Source organism: Pelodiscus sinensis, chromosome 2 (genome assembly GCF_052426305.1).
Source record: "Pelodiscus sinensis isolate ZL-2025 chromosome 2, ASM5242630v1, whole genome shotgun sequence".
Classification (NCBI taxonomy): domain Eukaryota; kingdom Metazoa; phylum Chordata; order Testudines; family Trionychidae; genus Pelodiscus; species Pelodiscus sinensis.
The window spans coordinates 75,312,531-75,329,423 of record NC_143053.1 but is presented as its reverse complement, the minus strand read 5'-3'; the positions used below and the strand labels follow the sequence as shown (position 1 = coordinate 75,329,423).

At 42.2% G+C, this 16,893-nt stretch overlaps 1 protein-coding gene across 2 annotated transcripts in view; it reads right to left on the bottom strand.

Annotated features, from left to right (window-relative positions):
• LOC102447430 (desmocollin-1) overlaps positions 1–16,893 on the bottom strand; it is a 44,149-nt gene that overhangs the window by 16,415 nt on the left and 10,841 nt on the right. For both annotated transcript variants that reach the window (XM_075920789.2, XM_075920790.2), the window contains exons 6-11: positions 14,785–14,929; positions 11,360–11,526; positions 9,486–9,620; positions 6,903–7,088; positions 3,431–3,690; positions 3,188–3,330 (exon numbers count right to left, since the gene is read on the bottom strand). In XM_075920789.2, coding sequence (XP_075776904.2) covers positions 3,188–3,330; positions 3,431–3,690; positions 6,903–7,088; positions 9,486–9,620; positions 11,360–11,526; positions 14,785–14,929 — 1,036 coding nt within the window. The remainder of the gene's footprint in view (positions 1–3,187; positions 3,331–3,430; positions 3,691–6,902; positions 7,089–9,485; positions 9,621–11,359; positions 11,527–14,784; positions 14,930–16,893) is intronic.

Here is a 16,893-nt window from a genome sequence, read left to right as displayed (position 1 = left end):
TATTTTAAATAAAATTTCCATTCAGACAGAAGTACATACAAATTATGTTTTTAAAAAATTAGCCACCACTTAGCAAATAATAAATGGGGTAAAACCTGTCTCTTACATGTTCCTATTACACACCATTTTGTAATAGAATAATAATGTAAAAATTAAGAATCTGATTACATGTAAGTTACACAATTATTTGGGCATTTATTTAGTTGATAGCTGTACTTAATGTATTTTCCTGGTTAGTAAATAGAAGCGCCAAATAGGTTATATTTAGTTGTAAATCAACATGTTTTAAAGGTTGCTAACCAAGACGACAACCATCCTATAGGAAAATATTTTAAAAGTATAATTTAAATGATTAATTGCTCATTTAAACCTAAGTTTTCTGCTTTCCAGTTTAAATCATGATTAAAAGTAGAAATTTAAATCAAAGCTATTTAAATCAATCCACCCTGCCTCAGAGGCTGTTTGGTCCCTCCCTGAAGGAGAAATTACAGGACTGCGCTTAAGGAATAGGTCTTGGGCTAGTGGGGTTTTGTTGCCTGGTGCCTGTCTTGTTCTGGACAGTTGAGCCGGGGAGTTGAAACAAAAGTTCTCTTAATCTCTTTGAACTGTTTCATTGTATAGTGAGGCCAATTCTTGTCCATGGACACCAAGAGTTGGACAGCTTATGTGCTGGGGTTGGAAACTGAATGATTATAAGGCTTCTAGTAATATAATCCCTTTGCAGAGTGAGGAGTGGGACCAGGACTCCAGCACTAGGTGATGTGAACAGCTGCATGCTTTGGAAGTCTAAATAGCTTGCTGTGGATGAACCTGCCCTCCCGTTGTCCTCACGTGGGGAGTCCCTGGCACTCTCCTAGGAGATGAAAATGTCCCAGGGTTTGAGCTCTCCCTGAAGCACGCGCCCCCAAACCCCAGGAAGCCGCACAAGCTGCATTTGCGCGCAGACCCCCAGCAAGCCGTGCAAGCTGCATTTGCATGAGGACCTTCCCCGGACCAAAAAAAAAAAAGGGGGGGGGGTGGCAAAAAAATTTGTTTGGGGTGGCAAAAAACCTAGAGCCAGCCCGGTCTCCAAAACCTGTTTTTACATTATAAAGTCTCCATCCTGATCAAAACTAAACAAAGGTGTTTACAAATATGGGAGCGCAGTGCACCAGGAGGCAGGGATCAACAGTTCTGCATACTGATGTACACACGCTTGGTCTAGATGGCTGAATTCATTTCACATGCACTTCTATTATCCCTACCCTTTTCATTGCATCATCTTTCAGCGATGGGATGCAGCAATGCCTCCTCTACATATAAGAGAGACATATGACAACAGCCACCAAAGCCAGGAAAAATCCTCCTCCTAAACCACTTAAAGGTATCTAGTATCCTTCACAAAAATGATGAAGCTTTATATATGCAGAATGCTAAAAAGGTCAATTATTTCTTACCACCTCCTTTTATGGGTATTTGGTCACTATTATATACTGCATTTACATTATACATGGTATAATAAAATTTGCAATAAAATTATTTGCATTTAGCATTATAAACTGCAAAATTTAAGAAATTACACAGAAAAATAAAACTTTTTAAGAACAGGTTCTGCTTACAAAGCAATTTGAGAAACTTTAATTCATTCCCATTCAAGTTTTAACAGATTGCGATCTTGACTGTGAGCTTGATCTTGTCACTGGGTCCAAAGCCTTTTTTATTTCTATATGAAATGCATCTTTGTAATGCCTCTAACAGTACCCATATTGGCATACCAAAATATTAGTAAGTCTGTGGGCTACAAATCATTAAAACTACCTTGAGACTCTATTAGCTACACTAAGCTTTTGGAAAACAAAGGGTATTTACATTAGCTCATCTCAATGATGTCTTTTCCAAGGATAATAAAGGATATAGATGAGTACCCATAGGTTATGTAATCTTTAAATGTTAAACTGATAGATTTTGGTTTTGAAAATTGTTTTATAGAATGAAAACTAGGGATGTTTAAATTTATTTAGTTAAACATGCAACCGCTGAAAATGTCAGCAGTTACACATTACATGGGATGGTGGGGAGGGAGGAGAAGTAATCTCCCTGGGAACTGGTACGTGCAAAGAGACAGCTTTTAAGATGGCTCCCTAAGCAGATTTGCTTGCTGCTGCCTCTGTATCAGAGTCACCTGCTCCTACCTACTTCCCCCCCCCCCCCCCACACACAACCTCTGTAACAGAAGCCTTTTAAGGGAGGGGGAGCCTATATAAAACCATGAAGGCTCACTGGTTAACCATGTACACGTTTATACTTTCACATCCCTCATGGAAATCTGATTCTGTAAGCCTTAAGCAAGACGAGTAATATTTACCTAGTAATCCCAGGTAAAATAGGGACTACTAATCTGAGTAAGTACTACTAATTGTCAGGGCTTGCCAAGCAGTGGCGAGACCTGCTCGCCAGCCGCGCAGTTCGGCACGCTGCACATACGCAGACCGCGCCGCACGGCTATGCCGGCTTGCAATCTACTCGCCATGGGTGAGTAGATTACACTAATTGTCGAGCCCTGCTTACTATGATAAGTGTTTAAAAAAAATTTAGCCCTAGGTAGTTTACTAGAGAAGAAAGTCACAATATAATATAGAACACAGCAAACCCAAGTTATTCTTAAAAGTGCTTTTAAATCAGATACTTCACAGCAAGGGATCAAACAGAAGATTAGAGATAACATTTACGGGATTTACAAGAATTTTCTATTTACAATTTGACAGCCTGATTCTCATGGCTGTCTGAAGTACCACCTAGGGGACCAATCCAGCAGAAGAGAACAAACCCAAAGGAAAAAAAAAACGTTCACTAGTTCAAGTATCAAAACATTTTAAATAGAACTGAGCTTTTCAGTACTCCTGGCCCAAACTGCGTAAGAACACTACTTTTGGAAATTTGGCCCAACCTGCTGTATTCAGTTGCTCAACCCACAAAAAGCTACCCTCATTCCCAGTGAATCACTGTCCTCCCCTCACCCCCATTGGGGGAACAGGAATTACCACTCCCCAAAAATATGATGGCCAAAAGACTGTCTCCATTACAATTAACTGCAAGTTCCCAGAAAATAGTTTAATGACACTGTTCCAAGAATATTTGTGTGCGCACATGAACATGTATGATTAATATATCCATAACCTATTTGATCTATAAAACATTTGGTACTCACTTCGATCTATTGCAATGACTGAAATGTTACACTGCTTGTTCGTCATGTCTTGCTGATCTCTGTCCAAAAGTGTAACAGTTCTGAGCTCGCCTGAATTTTCATTAATGGAGAGCCATTTGCATTGCTCAGGTGGAATCCGATAGCTAGTAAAGATAAAAATTGTTTTTTTTAATTGCATAATGTTTTTCTCTCCCATATTCCCAAATATTATGTAATTAATAAATCCAATAATAAAATGTACACCTTATGCCGTCGCTATTTCCGGTTTCTGGGTCCTCAGCTAGGTATTTGCCGACCACTGTTTCACCTTTAGCGCATCCGTCAATCGTGATACGTAACAAACAAGGTTTGAATACTGGCCCCTCATCAACATCTTGTACAATAACTCTAACAGTACAGATGCCCTTAGCAAGTGAACTTGAATATGGTACCATAATATAAGGTATCTCATTAGCTACGGTAATCTCAAGTATCTTTAGCTGGCTGATTTCATAATCCAATCCCTGTAAAATAAATGTACAGCTAGTAAATTCACCAAAACCAACTATAAGTTCTCTCATCACAGTTTCTAATAGTAGAAAAAGCCAAAGTCATAATGGTCATGATTATAGGAAAGGACTAGTTATTTTGGACCTCTCAATTCTTAGATATCCAACTTGAGAAACCTTAAAGAGACCTGATTTTCAGGAAGCGCTAAGAAAAAAAGTGGCAGCATCCCTTGCATGGTATAAGGAGCACCACGAAAAGTTATATTTGTAACGTTTTATTTGCCTACCTTTCACCCCAAGGGCCATAGCTTAATTCCTTAACGGAGGCCTGGTCTACACTCAGAGCTGTAAACAATTTTGCATCCTGAGAGCTGTGTACAAATTGACCTAACCCCCAAGAATTGTTCCCTCTTGAAGTGTGGACTTCCTACATGGGTAGAAACACCTCCTTTCAACAATAGCATGTACACTATGGTAGCACAGCTGCCACATCATAGCTGTGTTACTGTAGCATAGCCACTAGGGATGCCAACATGTAGTCAACTATACGATTAACCAATAAGCCTGTATCAGAGGCAGCAAGGGAAGGCGGATGGAGCTGGTGTGGTAATGAGCGGCAGCAGGATGGAGGGCGGAGAAGGGGTAGGCTTTCAAGCCAGGTCCCCCACGTATCGGCTCCACAGACCTGGTTTCCACACACACACAGCTTGCTGCCTCTTACAGTGGTGGGGTGAGGGGGTCAGGCAGATGACAGTGCTGGGGGAGAGCTGGCTAAAATGCCAGTTCCCCCCAGCACTGGCTCCTCATTGCTGCCTGCCCACACTGCTGCCTCTATCTGAAGCAGCAGCACAGGGGGCAGGCAAGGCTGCAAAGTAGTCTCTGTCCATGGTGGGCTGAAGTCCCCACAGAGAGACACTGCTCCACATCCCACAGAGCAGGCTCTGTCTGTGGGGAGCTCAGACCCCCGCCCCCTGATATGAGCTGCTGCCACGCCCCCTCTAGATCAGAGGCAGCATCGCAGGGCAGCAGGCATTTGGTCTGCAAAGGAAGCTTTGATACAGAGGCAGCAGCATGGGTTGGCAGGGAGCTCCGTAGGAACAGGGTCAGGAGAGCACTGGCTGCCAACCCTGCACTTGGGGACTATTGAATAGCTTGTATAACCAATATTATTTTGTGCTGTTACATGACAATTCAATTACACTATAACATCCATCCCTACTAGCCACTGCAGTGTAAACACACCCTGACTTTTTCCCAAGAATGCTTGCAGTCTTTCCTTCCTGCTGTCACAACTCAAGAATACTTACCTATTAGAAATGCATATGGGTACCTGGTGAGAATTTAACTATGGGCAAGAGTCTCTGAACTTGCAGAGCAGCCACCATGAAAATGGTTTTTGTTAACATGATATCCATGCTGTCCATAAAGGCCATTTTCTTGCCTTTCAAAAGGAGTAAGTCTCTCTTTTATAACACTAAGGCCATGGTCACTAACGAGTAGATCGTGATCTACCGGTAGATCTCAGGGGCTCTAAGAGTAGCTCTTCAGCCCTCTTTGAACTGCGTGCCTGTGCAGTACCTTTACATTAGATTTTCTCATTTGAGGAGCAGCTACTCACCAAGCAACAACACAGGTGAGTAGCTGCAAGGAATGGTGGGAGCTGGGAGGTCAGGAGGGCCGATACATCCCAGCCAGCTGACTGTGGCTTTCAGCTGAAAGAGGCTGCCATGCACTCCAGCTGATTGGCAGCTTCTCCTCTGCGCCTGCCCACGTGGAGCTTCTCTTCGCTCCCACACGGCTGCCCTGCGCTCAGCCCAGGAAGCTTGCTCCAGCACAGCTCCCCTTCCCACACCCAAATCCCTCATTCCCACTACACATCCTGTCTCAACACAGCAAGGGTCCAGCTGGACTGCAGGAGTTTTTCAGGATTCTGGAGATATCCCAGAAAAACTCTTCTGCATCCACGGTGGCGTTTGTTCTTCCGCTTTTTTAGTGGAAAAGCAAACAGGCTCTTTCGGTCACCCCTATATTCCTCTTTCCACAAGGAATAAGGTGGATTTCAAAAGAATTTTTTTTTCCTGACATTTGGTCCAGTCTAGACAGGCTAAATGTTGGAAAAACCTCTTCCTACAGAGAATTTTTTTTTTTAAAGCAGCAGTATAAGGATTGGGGATAGCAAGTGATGGAGAGGAGGAGAATAGAGAGGGCAGGGCTTCAAGGAAGGGGCGGGGCAGTAGATCTTGGCTTAGTCTGTCATTTAAAAAGCGATCTTGGGTGTAAAAAGGTTGGAGACGACTGCACTAAGGGATACCAGATTGCTTTTACCTATTCAGAAATATTGATAAACACATTTAAAAAAACCCCAACATATCCTTGAAATGTTTTAATTGCCTAGCACTTTCCAATGTAAGATTCTCCTCTTTAAGAGGACAAAGGCGATGAAGCCATGTTCCATACAGCAAACACGGACATCACGGAGAAAGGCAAGTATTAATTCTTAAACCAGAACAGAAATGTCACTAGCTGTAGCAGAATTGTTAGAACTGTTACATTCTGCAGGCCAATGAGTAGAAGTTGACAGTCTACCATTATGATGAAAAGTATACTTTCATCATAGCAGGGTTCTGTGTGTTTAAAATATAAATCATATTTTAAGCAGAAAGCTAGCCATGCCCATACTCACTACAGTAACTCTCTGCTACTTACATTTCTCAAGTGCATATTAACCTTCTGCCCACCTTGGGAGGTACTAAAAAAAGGTGTGAACTAAAAAAGGTTCCCAGTTCAGGTTGATATAACCCTGTTTCAGATTAGTGAAAGACCCCATTCCTTGTCAACCAGATTAAACCAAATATGGAATTTTAGGTCTAGCTATTATGGAATTAAAATTTAACACAACCCCCTTCTGTACTCCACCACGCAAAAACATTAGCAAAAGTCCCAAAGGGAAAATATATCTGAATAATTTTCAAATCTCACTAAGCACATAAAATTTCCTACACTTTTGCCAGAAAACAAACAAACAAAACAAAAAATGTACAAAAAAACCCACCTACCCTCAGAGAAGTATCAGATGAATTTGTTTGTTCAATTCAAAAAGGAAGCAGAGCTAATATCCCACAGATAGAGTGTAATTAGCTAACCAGAATTTATAGCTTCAACAAAAAAGTTGGTGTTAAAAACAACTAACTCCCAGGATTTGAGCTTATGTTTTCATCTTTGCTTACCTTAACAACACATAATATCCCTTCATTTGTTCTTTTATCTGTTGTAATAGCAAAATGTTTATCTTCATTTCCTTTTACAATAGCGAATTTGCACTGCCAGGCAGGTGATTTGGGCTCATCCTTGTCCAAACAAGGAATTCTCAGTATTTCCACATTCACTCGGTTTTCCTGCACTCTTACTTCATACTGAAATAAAATTATATTATCTATTGTTTAAAGTAAATATGAAATACAGTATCAATTACACAGTTCATAAAAGATGTTTAAATGCAATGCCTTAAATTCAATGACAAGTGTAAAGCTTTGGTAATAAGATTTGGTTTCTTCTGTTTGGTTTTTTGTTGGTTTTCTGCAAGGGAAGTATTAAGCACTGTTTTCTACTTCTATATTCAACATTCTCTGGTGGAACCCTTAATTCTACTCACTTTACTTGGACCAAAATTTCATTTGAAGAATGTTACATTTCCAATTAGAATGCTTAATTAATTGTTTAAAGAAACAGACAAAAGCCTCACTACAGCAGCTTTATAGTTTAAACTAACATGAGCCAAAACCAAAGTAAAGCTCTCACGTGCCAGAATAAAAGCATCCTTTGTGAGGAGTTATACCAGCATAATTATAGCAGCTTAAATTCACACTTTTTCTCTTATACTGGTATATCTTCCTGTGTGGAAATGCCCTTAGATGTTCTAGCTCAATGTTTCTTAAACTTTAAGACCGAGGAACACTGAACAATGTGTTTTAAAATGGAGAACATCAAGGAAACAACATAAAAAGAAGCTTGCCCCTTTAAGGGTAGCTATTTCCCAGGGAAAAGCTGTTGACCAAACCAAAAAAAAAAAAAAAAGCAGCGTGCCGGCAGGGAAAAGTTGTGACCAACGAAAAAACTGAGGCTTGTCCCTTCAAGGGCAGTCATTTTGAATTCTGTTTTCTCCGAGGCACACTTCTGACTGCCTTGCGGCACATCAGTGTTGTCACGGAACACTCTTTAGGAAACCCTGCTCTAGCTGGATGACTAGAAGCCAGTCCGAGAGAACAGTGAGACTTTGCATCTAGCCTCTGTAATAGAGATACGTGAGAAACATGGTATTTGGAGGAGACCAGAGATACAGGGGAGAGTCACTCTTGGAGAAACTAACAGGGTCCCACCTAGATCCCACAGAGCTCCTTGGTCTCCTTGGGAAAAAACAAACAAACATTAGGTCTATTCTAACTCTAGAGGAAACCCCATGTAACTTTGGCTTGTAATGAAGCATTAGATTAGATAAGAGTAAATAAAACTATTTTTAAAAATAGCATGAATAGTTTTCTAATGCTTTGTTCCACTGTCTAATAAACATACTTCTTGTAAAAAGGCTGTTGGTCAATGGACATCATTGATCACAGGATACCTTAAGAGAGCATCAAGCAAGTGCCTGAATCTGACTTGGCCTACTCAGTTGACCCAGGAGGGGTATTTTTTAAACCAGATTCTGCTCTAAGAAGGGAAAAATGAAAAGATTCCACTCCAAGACAGGTAAGGGTATGAGACCAAACACCTCAAGAGTCCAGAAAGGGGTCAGAGGCTAAGTTCCTTCAAAGCTCTGGGGCCAGTAACTGCCTATTAAGCCTTGCACTGAGGATCAGTTTCCCTGAGGGGGGGGGGGGACCTCCCTGCTCCTGGAGCTAGACCTGCTTGGGCCTAGGTGTAGGGAGGCCACAGAGCTCCACATTCTGTCCTGCCCAGACCACTGGCTCCACAATTAGACAATGGAAGTTGGCAATTGGCTAATAGAAGCTTGAGGATCGGTTTTGCAAGCCAGAACAGTGCACACAGCATGTCATGGAGCCTCATGCTCCTGCCTCTTCCTCCCATCCTCACAGAAGCCAGATCTGCTGGCCACTTCCAGGGCACAACGTGGTGCCCCAGAACAGTCAAGCACCAGGCAGCCTATCTTAATACTGCTGCCCACGAGCTGCTCAGGTACACCCCAAGCCCCAACTGCCTGACCCACCATAAGCCCCCCCCCCAAAAAACCCCATAACCCACATGCTGTGAGCCCCCCAAAGCCCACAACGCAGTCCATGGCCTGTACCATCTCCTGCAACTCCAAATCCTAGGCCTATGCCCCTCTCCAAATCTGGAGCCCCCCTCGGGTATCCCAAACCTCACATCCCTAGGCCCACCCCAGAGCCCTCATCCTCTCCTGTACAGTAACTCCTTGCTTCAAGCCACAGCCCCCTCTTGTATTTCAAATCCCTCTGTCCCACCCCACTGCCAGTCTGAAACCCCCTTCTGCACCTAAACCCCTCATCCCCAGCCCTACTCCAGAGTTCAGCCGCAGCACTCACCCCCTCCCGTACCCCAACTACCTGCCCCAATCCAAAGTCCCCTCCCACATCCAAAGGCTCCATTTAAAGCCCTTACCCTAACCCTCACCACACACTGTCCATGTATCACATAACAGAAATCATTCCGCACATCACCTACAGGTTGGTGTACATAACAAAAGTCACTTCACACATGGACATAAAAAATTAGAGGGAACACTGGACAGAGGTGCAGTCAACCCCACAACTGTGACAGACACAAAACAAACTTACAGATGTAACGCTAAAAATTGGAGCATTGTCATTTATATCTCCAACGGTAATGACAGCTGTTGCTGTATTGCACAAACCAAAAGGCTGACCTCCCATATCTCGTACTTCAATTAGCAACGTATGTTTGGCTATTCCCTGAAAAACAAACATTAAAAAAAAGGTTAGAGAAAACTTTCACATTCATATTACTTTTACCATAGAATTAAATACTTTATTTCCTTCCCTGCCTTTCTAAAGATATAACATTAAACATGCAAATATTTTCTAGGAAAAGAGAAATCAAACCACCAGCTTTATGGATAGAAAAAAGTGAAAATGTGAATAAAATATTTTTCAGTGACTAAACAATACATGGAGCTCAAAGTTTTACTGGAAACCTAGAGTCATGTTGACTGATAGAAGGATCTTCATAATGTCCTAAGTCCACAACTATTTTCCCTTCCCTTAAAGAAAGCCCACAAACGCATCCACATGGCAGCCACTTCTCCTCCATCATATGCACAGTGTTGTCTGCTGAGAAAAGTAGCAAGATGTTCTATATAGTCTGATACTGTTTGGTGGCAGGCAGAAGTTAGCATAATATGTGGGTGTCTCTCCTCTGGATCTTATGATGAAGAGCTTCACCCATGGGTTGCTGCTTTATTTCCCCTCTCACATGTTTGGCTAATGAGATTTCCACCCTCTCCTCCCACTGCTCACGGAGGGAGAAACACAAAAATGCATCCTTCATTGCAACTTAGTTCCATAATCTTGTGCTGCCCCCTCTCATGCTACATCTTGAATAGAAAGAACAGAAATGCTCCTGTGATGAATCTTTGTTCAGTGTAAGTACGATAAGGCATGCTTGTCAGCAGGTCTGACAATGCATGAGCAACACACTTTACACATCCCGATAAAATCACTGGAAAGAGGAAGGGGAATCAAGTATTTAAACACTACTATAATTTTAGTAGTTATAAAATGCATACCAATAATTTGAGTAGCTACAGTAGTAACAAAATACCACCACCTGAGACAGAGCGGCTCTGAAGGATCCGAACACCCTAAATTTGCTGGTCTAAATTTGGTTTATTGAGTTGGAGGGGATAACTTTGCTTCATAAAGTCCTAAAATTCATCTGTAGGAAATAAGTAATCTGTCCTCTACAATCAAGATTCATTTTTCCATTGCAAAACCTTAATATTTCTCATTCACTATACCCACAATCTCAACATTGTTCAAGGCTTTGTCTACACAGAGAAAATTGATAGGCATAGCCAGGGCTTGACAAGCAGTGGTGAACACCGCTCGCCAGCCATGCAGTTTGGCGCACTGAGCATGCACAGACCACTCTGCGGCGCCATGCTGGGCTAAAATCTACTTGCCCTGGGCATAGCTATTTCTTAATATCTATATGGCACAGTCAAGCAACGCTAGCAAGATATGTTAGGCCAAGTCTACACTGGAGAGGAGAGGAGTCAATGCTCCTCTTGACTTTCCTTATTCCTCACGATAACAAGTACCAGTGCCAACAGGGATGCCCTCAGCCTTTGATCCTTCAGGAATTGATTTAGCTGGTCTAGTAAAGACCCACTAACCAATCACCAAAGTATTGATAGTCTGGCAAGTGGAGATGTGGCCTCAGACTGCCAGTTTTGCTTTGCTGATCCACTCTCATATTGGATCAGGGAAACAGAAAAAGTTCAGATTCAAGTTCTTCTGTGTTTTTCCAAAGCTTACGGGAGAATCTCGCTTCTAAATCATCATAGACAATTTGAAACCATATATTGTGCTTTTTTAGTCTCATTAAAATGTTGCATACTTCTTTGAATATATCAGTTCATAAAACTATGAAGTGAAACTAAATATTATGTTTTAGATTAAAAAAAAGTTACCTCTCTATCCAGTTGTGTTGATAGTGTGCTTATGATACCTGATTCAGAATTAATAGAAAATATTTTGGGTGACGATGGTTGTTGTGATACAATTCGATACCTCAGGGAAGTATGCAGAGTATGAGGTTCATCTCGGTCTTCTGCCGTGACTTGTCCAACTATTGTCCCTGTATATACAGAACAATTTTAAATTCAAAAAATCCTCCAAGAAACATTGTTTGAAATTAATTTTTAAAGTGTCTGTACACATAAAATAGAAACAAACGTTGCTCCTTTACACATGACAATTTGGGGGAACCTGTGTATTTCTATCTGGAGATATTTAAGAGCACGTTAGATAAATGTCTACCAGGGATCATCTAGACAGTACTGGGTCCTGCCATGAGGGCAGGGGACTGGACTAAACGACCACTCAAGGTCCCTTCCAGTTTCCAATTTCACATGCGTTCATTTTTTTGATTATATCACTTCGGTATATATGGTTGTGCCAATTTTTTTCCACATATTGATCTGAGGAAGTGGGTCTGGCCCACGAAAGCTCATCACCCAATAAACCATCTTGTTAGTCTTTAAAGTGCTACATAGTTCTGTCTTTTGTTTCAGCTACACCAGACTAACACGGCTGCATCTCTATCACTATCCTTCCACTGTTTTATGATTCTATGATTCTGAATATTGTGTGTATGTGTATATCTTTATCCAGCTACTGATTTCATTCTGAATGTGCTGCTTGTTTGTCTTCACGTTGGGCTGGAATTCTAACAGGTAGTTGTCAAGGGTTAAAACAGTGTAAGTCTGGATGGTCCACTAATCAAAAGGAAGAGAAATTAAAAAGGCTTGGACTTTTCATCTTAGAAAATAGGAGGCTAAAGGGGGATACAATAGAGGTCTGCAAAATCATGACTGGTGTGGAAAAAGTGAATAAGGAGAAGTTATTTACTTGTTCCTATAATATAAAAACTAGGGGTTTCTAAATTAAATTAATAGGTAGCTGGTTTAAAACAAACAAAAGGAAGCTTTTCTTCATGCAGCGGACAGTCAACTATTGGAACTCGTTGCCAGAGGATGTTGTGAAGGCTAGTACTTTAACAGTGTTTGAAAAAGACCTAGATAAATTCATGGAGATTAGGTCCATCATTGGCTATTAGCCAGGATGGGTAGGAATGGCGTACTTAGCCTCTGTTTGTCTGGAAAAGGATGACAGGAGAAGAATCATGTGATGATTACCTGTTATGTTCACTCCCTTTAGGGCAACTGGCATTGGCCATTGTTGGCAGATAAAATACTGGGCTAGATGGACCTTTGGTCTGACCCAGTATGGCCGTTCTTACGTTCTAAGCAATAAGTTACTATCAGTGCATATCTACACTACAAGCCATTATTTTGAAATAATAGTAAGCTGGAGAACGTCTTACTCTGACTCCTGTAACCCTCATTTTACGAGGTGTAAGGGAAGTTGAAGGAAGAGTGTTCTTCCTTTGACTTCCTGCTGTGTAGACAGCTCCAAAAGCTAAATTAAGCTATTTTGACTTATGCTACACAATTCACGTAGCTCAAGTTGCGCAGCTTAAATCGAAAAAACTCAATATGTAATAACTATCAAAAGAGAGTATTAGAAACCATTAGGAAAGGGAATGATTACAAGACAGAAAACAATATGTCACTGTATAAATCCATGGTAGACTTACACCTTGAATACTTTCTGCAGGTTTGGCTGCCTCATCTCAAAATACATCATTGGAAAACAAATGGAAAGAAAAAAGCAATAAAAAGAATTCAAGGTATGGAACAGTTTTGATATGAATTGAGATTAAGAAGACTGCCGTTGTTCAAACAATGCACATTCAACCTGTGTAACTTATTGGCAGGGCATTTTGTGAAAGCCAAAAGTATAACTGGGTTCACATATGATTTTGACAAGTTCATGGAAGATGGGTCCTTCAGTGTCTGTTAGCCCAGGTGTCCCAGGGATACAGAGGCTGGGACTGGATGAGCAGTCTTGGTTATTCCCCTGTTCATTCTCCCTAAAGCAACCAGCTCTGGCCATAGTCGGATGACTAGACAGAGAGTTAAATGGACAAATGGTGTGAATCAGTATCACGTTAGATACACTTTTTGCACTGAGTGCACAGAATCACTTTTTCAAGATTCTGCTCTACTGTAACTTCTAGTAGTTTTGAAGACTTATAGGAGCATTATCTAAAAATCCTTCCTATACCACATGCAATAAGGCCAAGATTTCCAAGGATTATTGATTTGAGTGTACAAAGTTAGCCATGGACAAATTATCTGGTATGCATATACAGCTGTGAATATAGCATGCAAATGGGAGTATGTGTGAATTTTACATAGACTAACTGGAAGGAAGCCCTTCAAAAATGTAGCCTTCAGTGTAAAAATACCGATTACAGGCAGTCCCCGGGTTACATACAAGATAGGGACTGTAGGTTTGTTCTTAAGTTGAATCTGTATGTAAGTCGGAACTGGCGTCCAGATTCAGCCGCTGCTGAAACTGACCGCCAGTTCTGACTTACATACAGATTCAACTTAAGAACCCCAAGCGTCCCCAAGTCAGCTGCTGCTGAAACTGATCAGCGGCTGATTCCAGGAAGCCTGGGGCAGAGCAACTCTGCCTCAGGCTTCCTGTAGTCAGTGCTGGTCAGTTTCAGCAGCGGCTGACTTGGGGACGCCTGGGGCAGAGCAGCTGGGGTGCTGCTGGGTTGCTCCAGTAGCACTGAGGAGCGGTGCTACTGGACCAACCCAGCAGCACCCCAGCTGCTCTGCCCCAGGCGTCCTGATTCAGCCACTGCTGAAACTGACCAGCAGCAGCTGAATCAGGACCTGGGGCAGAGCAGCTGGGGTGTTGCCGGGTTGGTCCAGTAGTGCCCAGAGCTGGCGCTGCAGGACCAATCGGCAGCGCCCCAGCTGCTCTGCCCCAGGGTCCAAAAAAAAAAAAGCCTGGTCTGCTGGGGGGGGGGGGGGCACACTAGCCGCACCCCCCCCCCCCCCAGCAGACCAGGGACACGGGGAGCAGAGCCGCAGCGGCAGCGGGGTGCCGCGCCTCTGAGGCTTTGCTCTGGCAAAGTCTCAGAGGCGCGGGAACCCGCCCGGTGCCCCTGGTCTGCTGGAGACAGTCTCCAGCAGACCAGGGGTACCCGAGCAGCTTACGAATGGGGCTTTCTCCCCCGGAGCTCGCAGGTAGTAATCCGCTACCTCGACCTCCGGGGCGAGAAAGCCCCATTCGTAAGTGCGGATCCGACATAAGTCAGATCCGCGTAAGTCGGGGACCGCCTGTAGTTATTTCTACTGAAAAACTGATCAAACATCAGAACTATACATATTCATCATTGGGGTATGTCACTTTTGGAAGCTGATCATATTTTAGATACTGATCAAAAATATTTAAAAAATAAAATTATGCTTACCAGATTTGCAATGTTCCTCAACAACAAACTGAAAACAGTCTTGTGTAAACTGTGGTGCATTATCATTATCATCCTCAATTCTGATTGTATGTACCAGTGGTCTCTCTGGTGAGTAGCCATCTGCAGTGGTTGCAAAGCAAATTATCTATAAAGGAGAAAAAAAAGCCACTTAGTTGCCAGCTGTTCTAGAGCAGACAAATGTTCTTTTTCTGCCCAATGGATAACAGAGTCTATGGAATAATTTCTGAAAAGTACAACATGTCAAATGTACTCTTTTCATAAACAGACAACATTCACTAGATGTAAATTTGGCTTATGCCTGCAATAAATATTTTGCAGCTATTAGTATATACTAATCTTTCCTTGCTGACCACAGAAAAACCAAGATAAGTTCTTGCTAACCAATGGTGCACTGTTTTTGTTGTTGTTCTCTTCTCCTTTTGTTACCAATAGCTTTTACTTCAGGATAAAGTGCTAGATGCAATTTAAGTAACAAATCTGTCTTCATTCTGAGGCAAGAGCAGATGACTGATATAGACTGGAGGTGGCAGAAGTAATGCATTTAACTACTTCCCAGCGTCATTCACATGCAACTATGCAAACTAATGCAAATGGTTGTCAAAGATTTCCATCCTGAAATCTGAAAACATTGAAGAACTTATATTTGACCCTCTGTCACTCACCAACCCATCTTGTATCCAAGTGTCATATTGAGAAGTGTCCATTGAGAGTCCAGCTTTTGGCAAAAAAGTGAAAAGGAAACACTCAAGGGAGCGAGCAGTACCAGCAGCTTTATGGGATGGGACTATGTAGACATTAGGGATGTCATGTAGACAGCTACATGATTAACTGATAAGCCTACGTTTGTCAGTTTAACTTGTTCCCTACTTGCATTCCCCGCCCCCCCCCCACATACACACACACACTCCTTGATGCCACTGTGTCAGAGGCAGCAAAGTGTGGGGGGAGCTGGAGGGAGTGCTGGCTTTAAGCAAGTTCCCCACAAGCACCGGATCTGCCAGCCCTCCCCGAAGCCCCATGATGCTGCCTCTGATAGAGGGCGAGCGAGGCAGCCTGGAGCTGATATGCAAGGGGAGCCAGCTTTCAAGTTACATTATCAGTATTGTATAAACGAAGAGTGTCCAAGTACAGCAACTCAAGCATTTAAGCAGAAGAGTAAAAAAAATGAAGCAGCAATTGCCATAGACATAACTACCTGTGTTTCTCATTAACTTTCTTTTTAATTAAGACATTACCCTGGGTAACCAACTGCCAAAGAGGAGAATGGAGGAAGCAATTCACTGGGAAATAAGCAGGAGGGAAGCAATCAACAAACAAATCTAATGTGCAATGGAATTCTTAATCTGTATCTTAAATTTTATTTTCACTACTTCCCTCTCAGAGGGTATGCCTAGATCCGGGAGGAAAAAACTCTGAGGTGTCCTGTAAACGGGTTTGCTCTTCCGCTTTTTTGCGGAAGGGCAGATGCGCTTTCAGAAGCCCTGTCTTCCTCATTTCATGAGGAAGAAGAGATCTTCTGAAAGAAGGATTTTTTCTGAAATTTGGCCCACTGTAGACAAGCCAAATTTTGGAAAAGTCTTTTACGAAAAAAAGCGGAAAAAGGTACGTAAAATGGAGCATATTTTGCATGCCTTTTTCCGAAAAAAAGTTGTAGTGTAGACATAGCCAAAGTAATAGCTTCTTGCTGCGCAGGGAAACACTCCATTGTTCTTAAGAAACCAGCAGGGAGCAGGCATCTCCATGTCTCCCAGCTCCTTATACCTTTCAACCAGCAGAGAGAGCAGTTTACCCATTTAACAAACATTACAACTGAACAGAAAAAGCAAATGCTGCAGAACTAATATAGTTGTCTTATCTTTGTCGGATTTTAATTTTACATGGACTTTTTGAATTCTTCCACCAGAAAAGAGAAAAGTGCTATAAAGCTAGGTCTTCCTTCACCCATGCCACCAATTTCTGCCCATAAATATCAGAGAGAGAGTTCTGAGACAGTTGTCTGAATACTGATGCATTTTCCTCTCATTCCTGTTAGGACATACCAGGGAAGTATTAGCACTAGAAATGAAAATACTAATGCATTTAATTGTG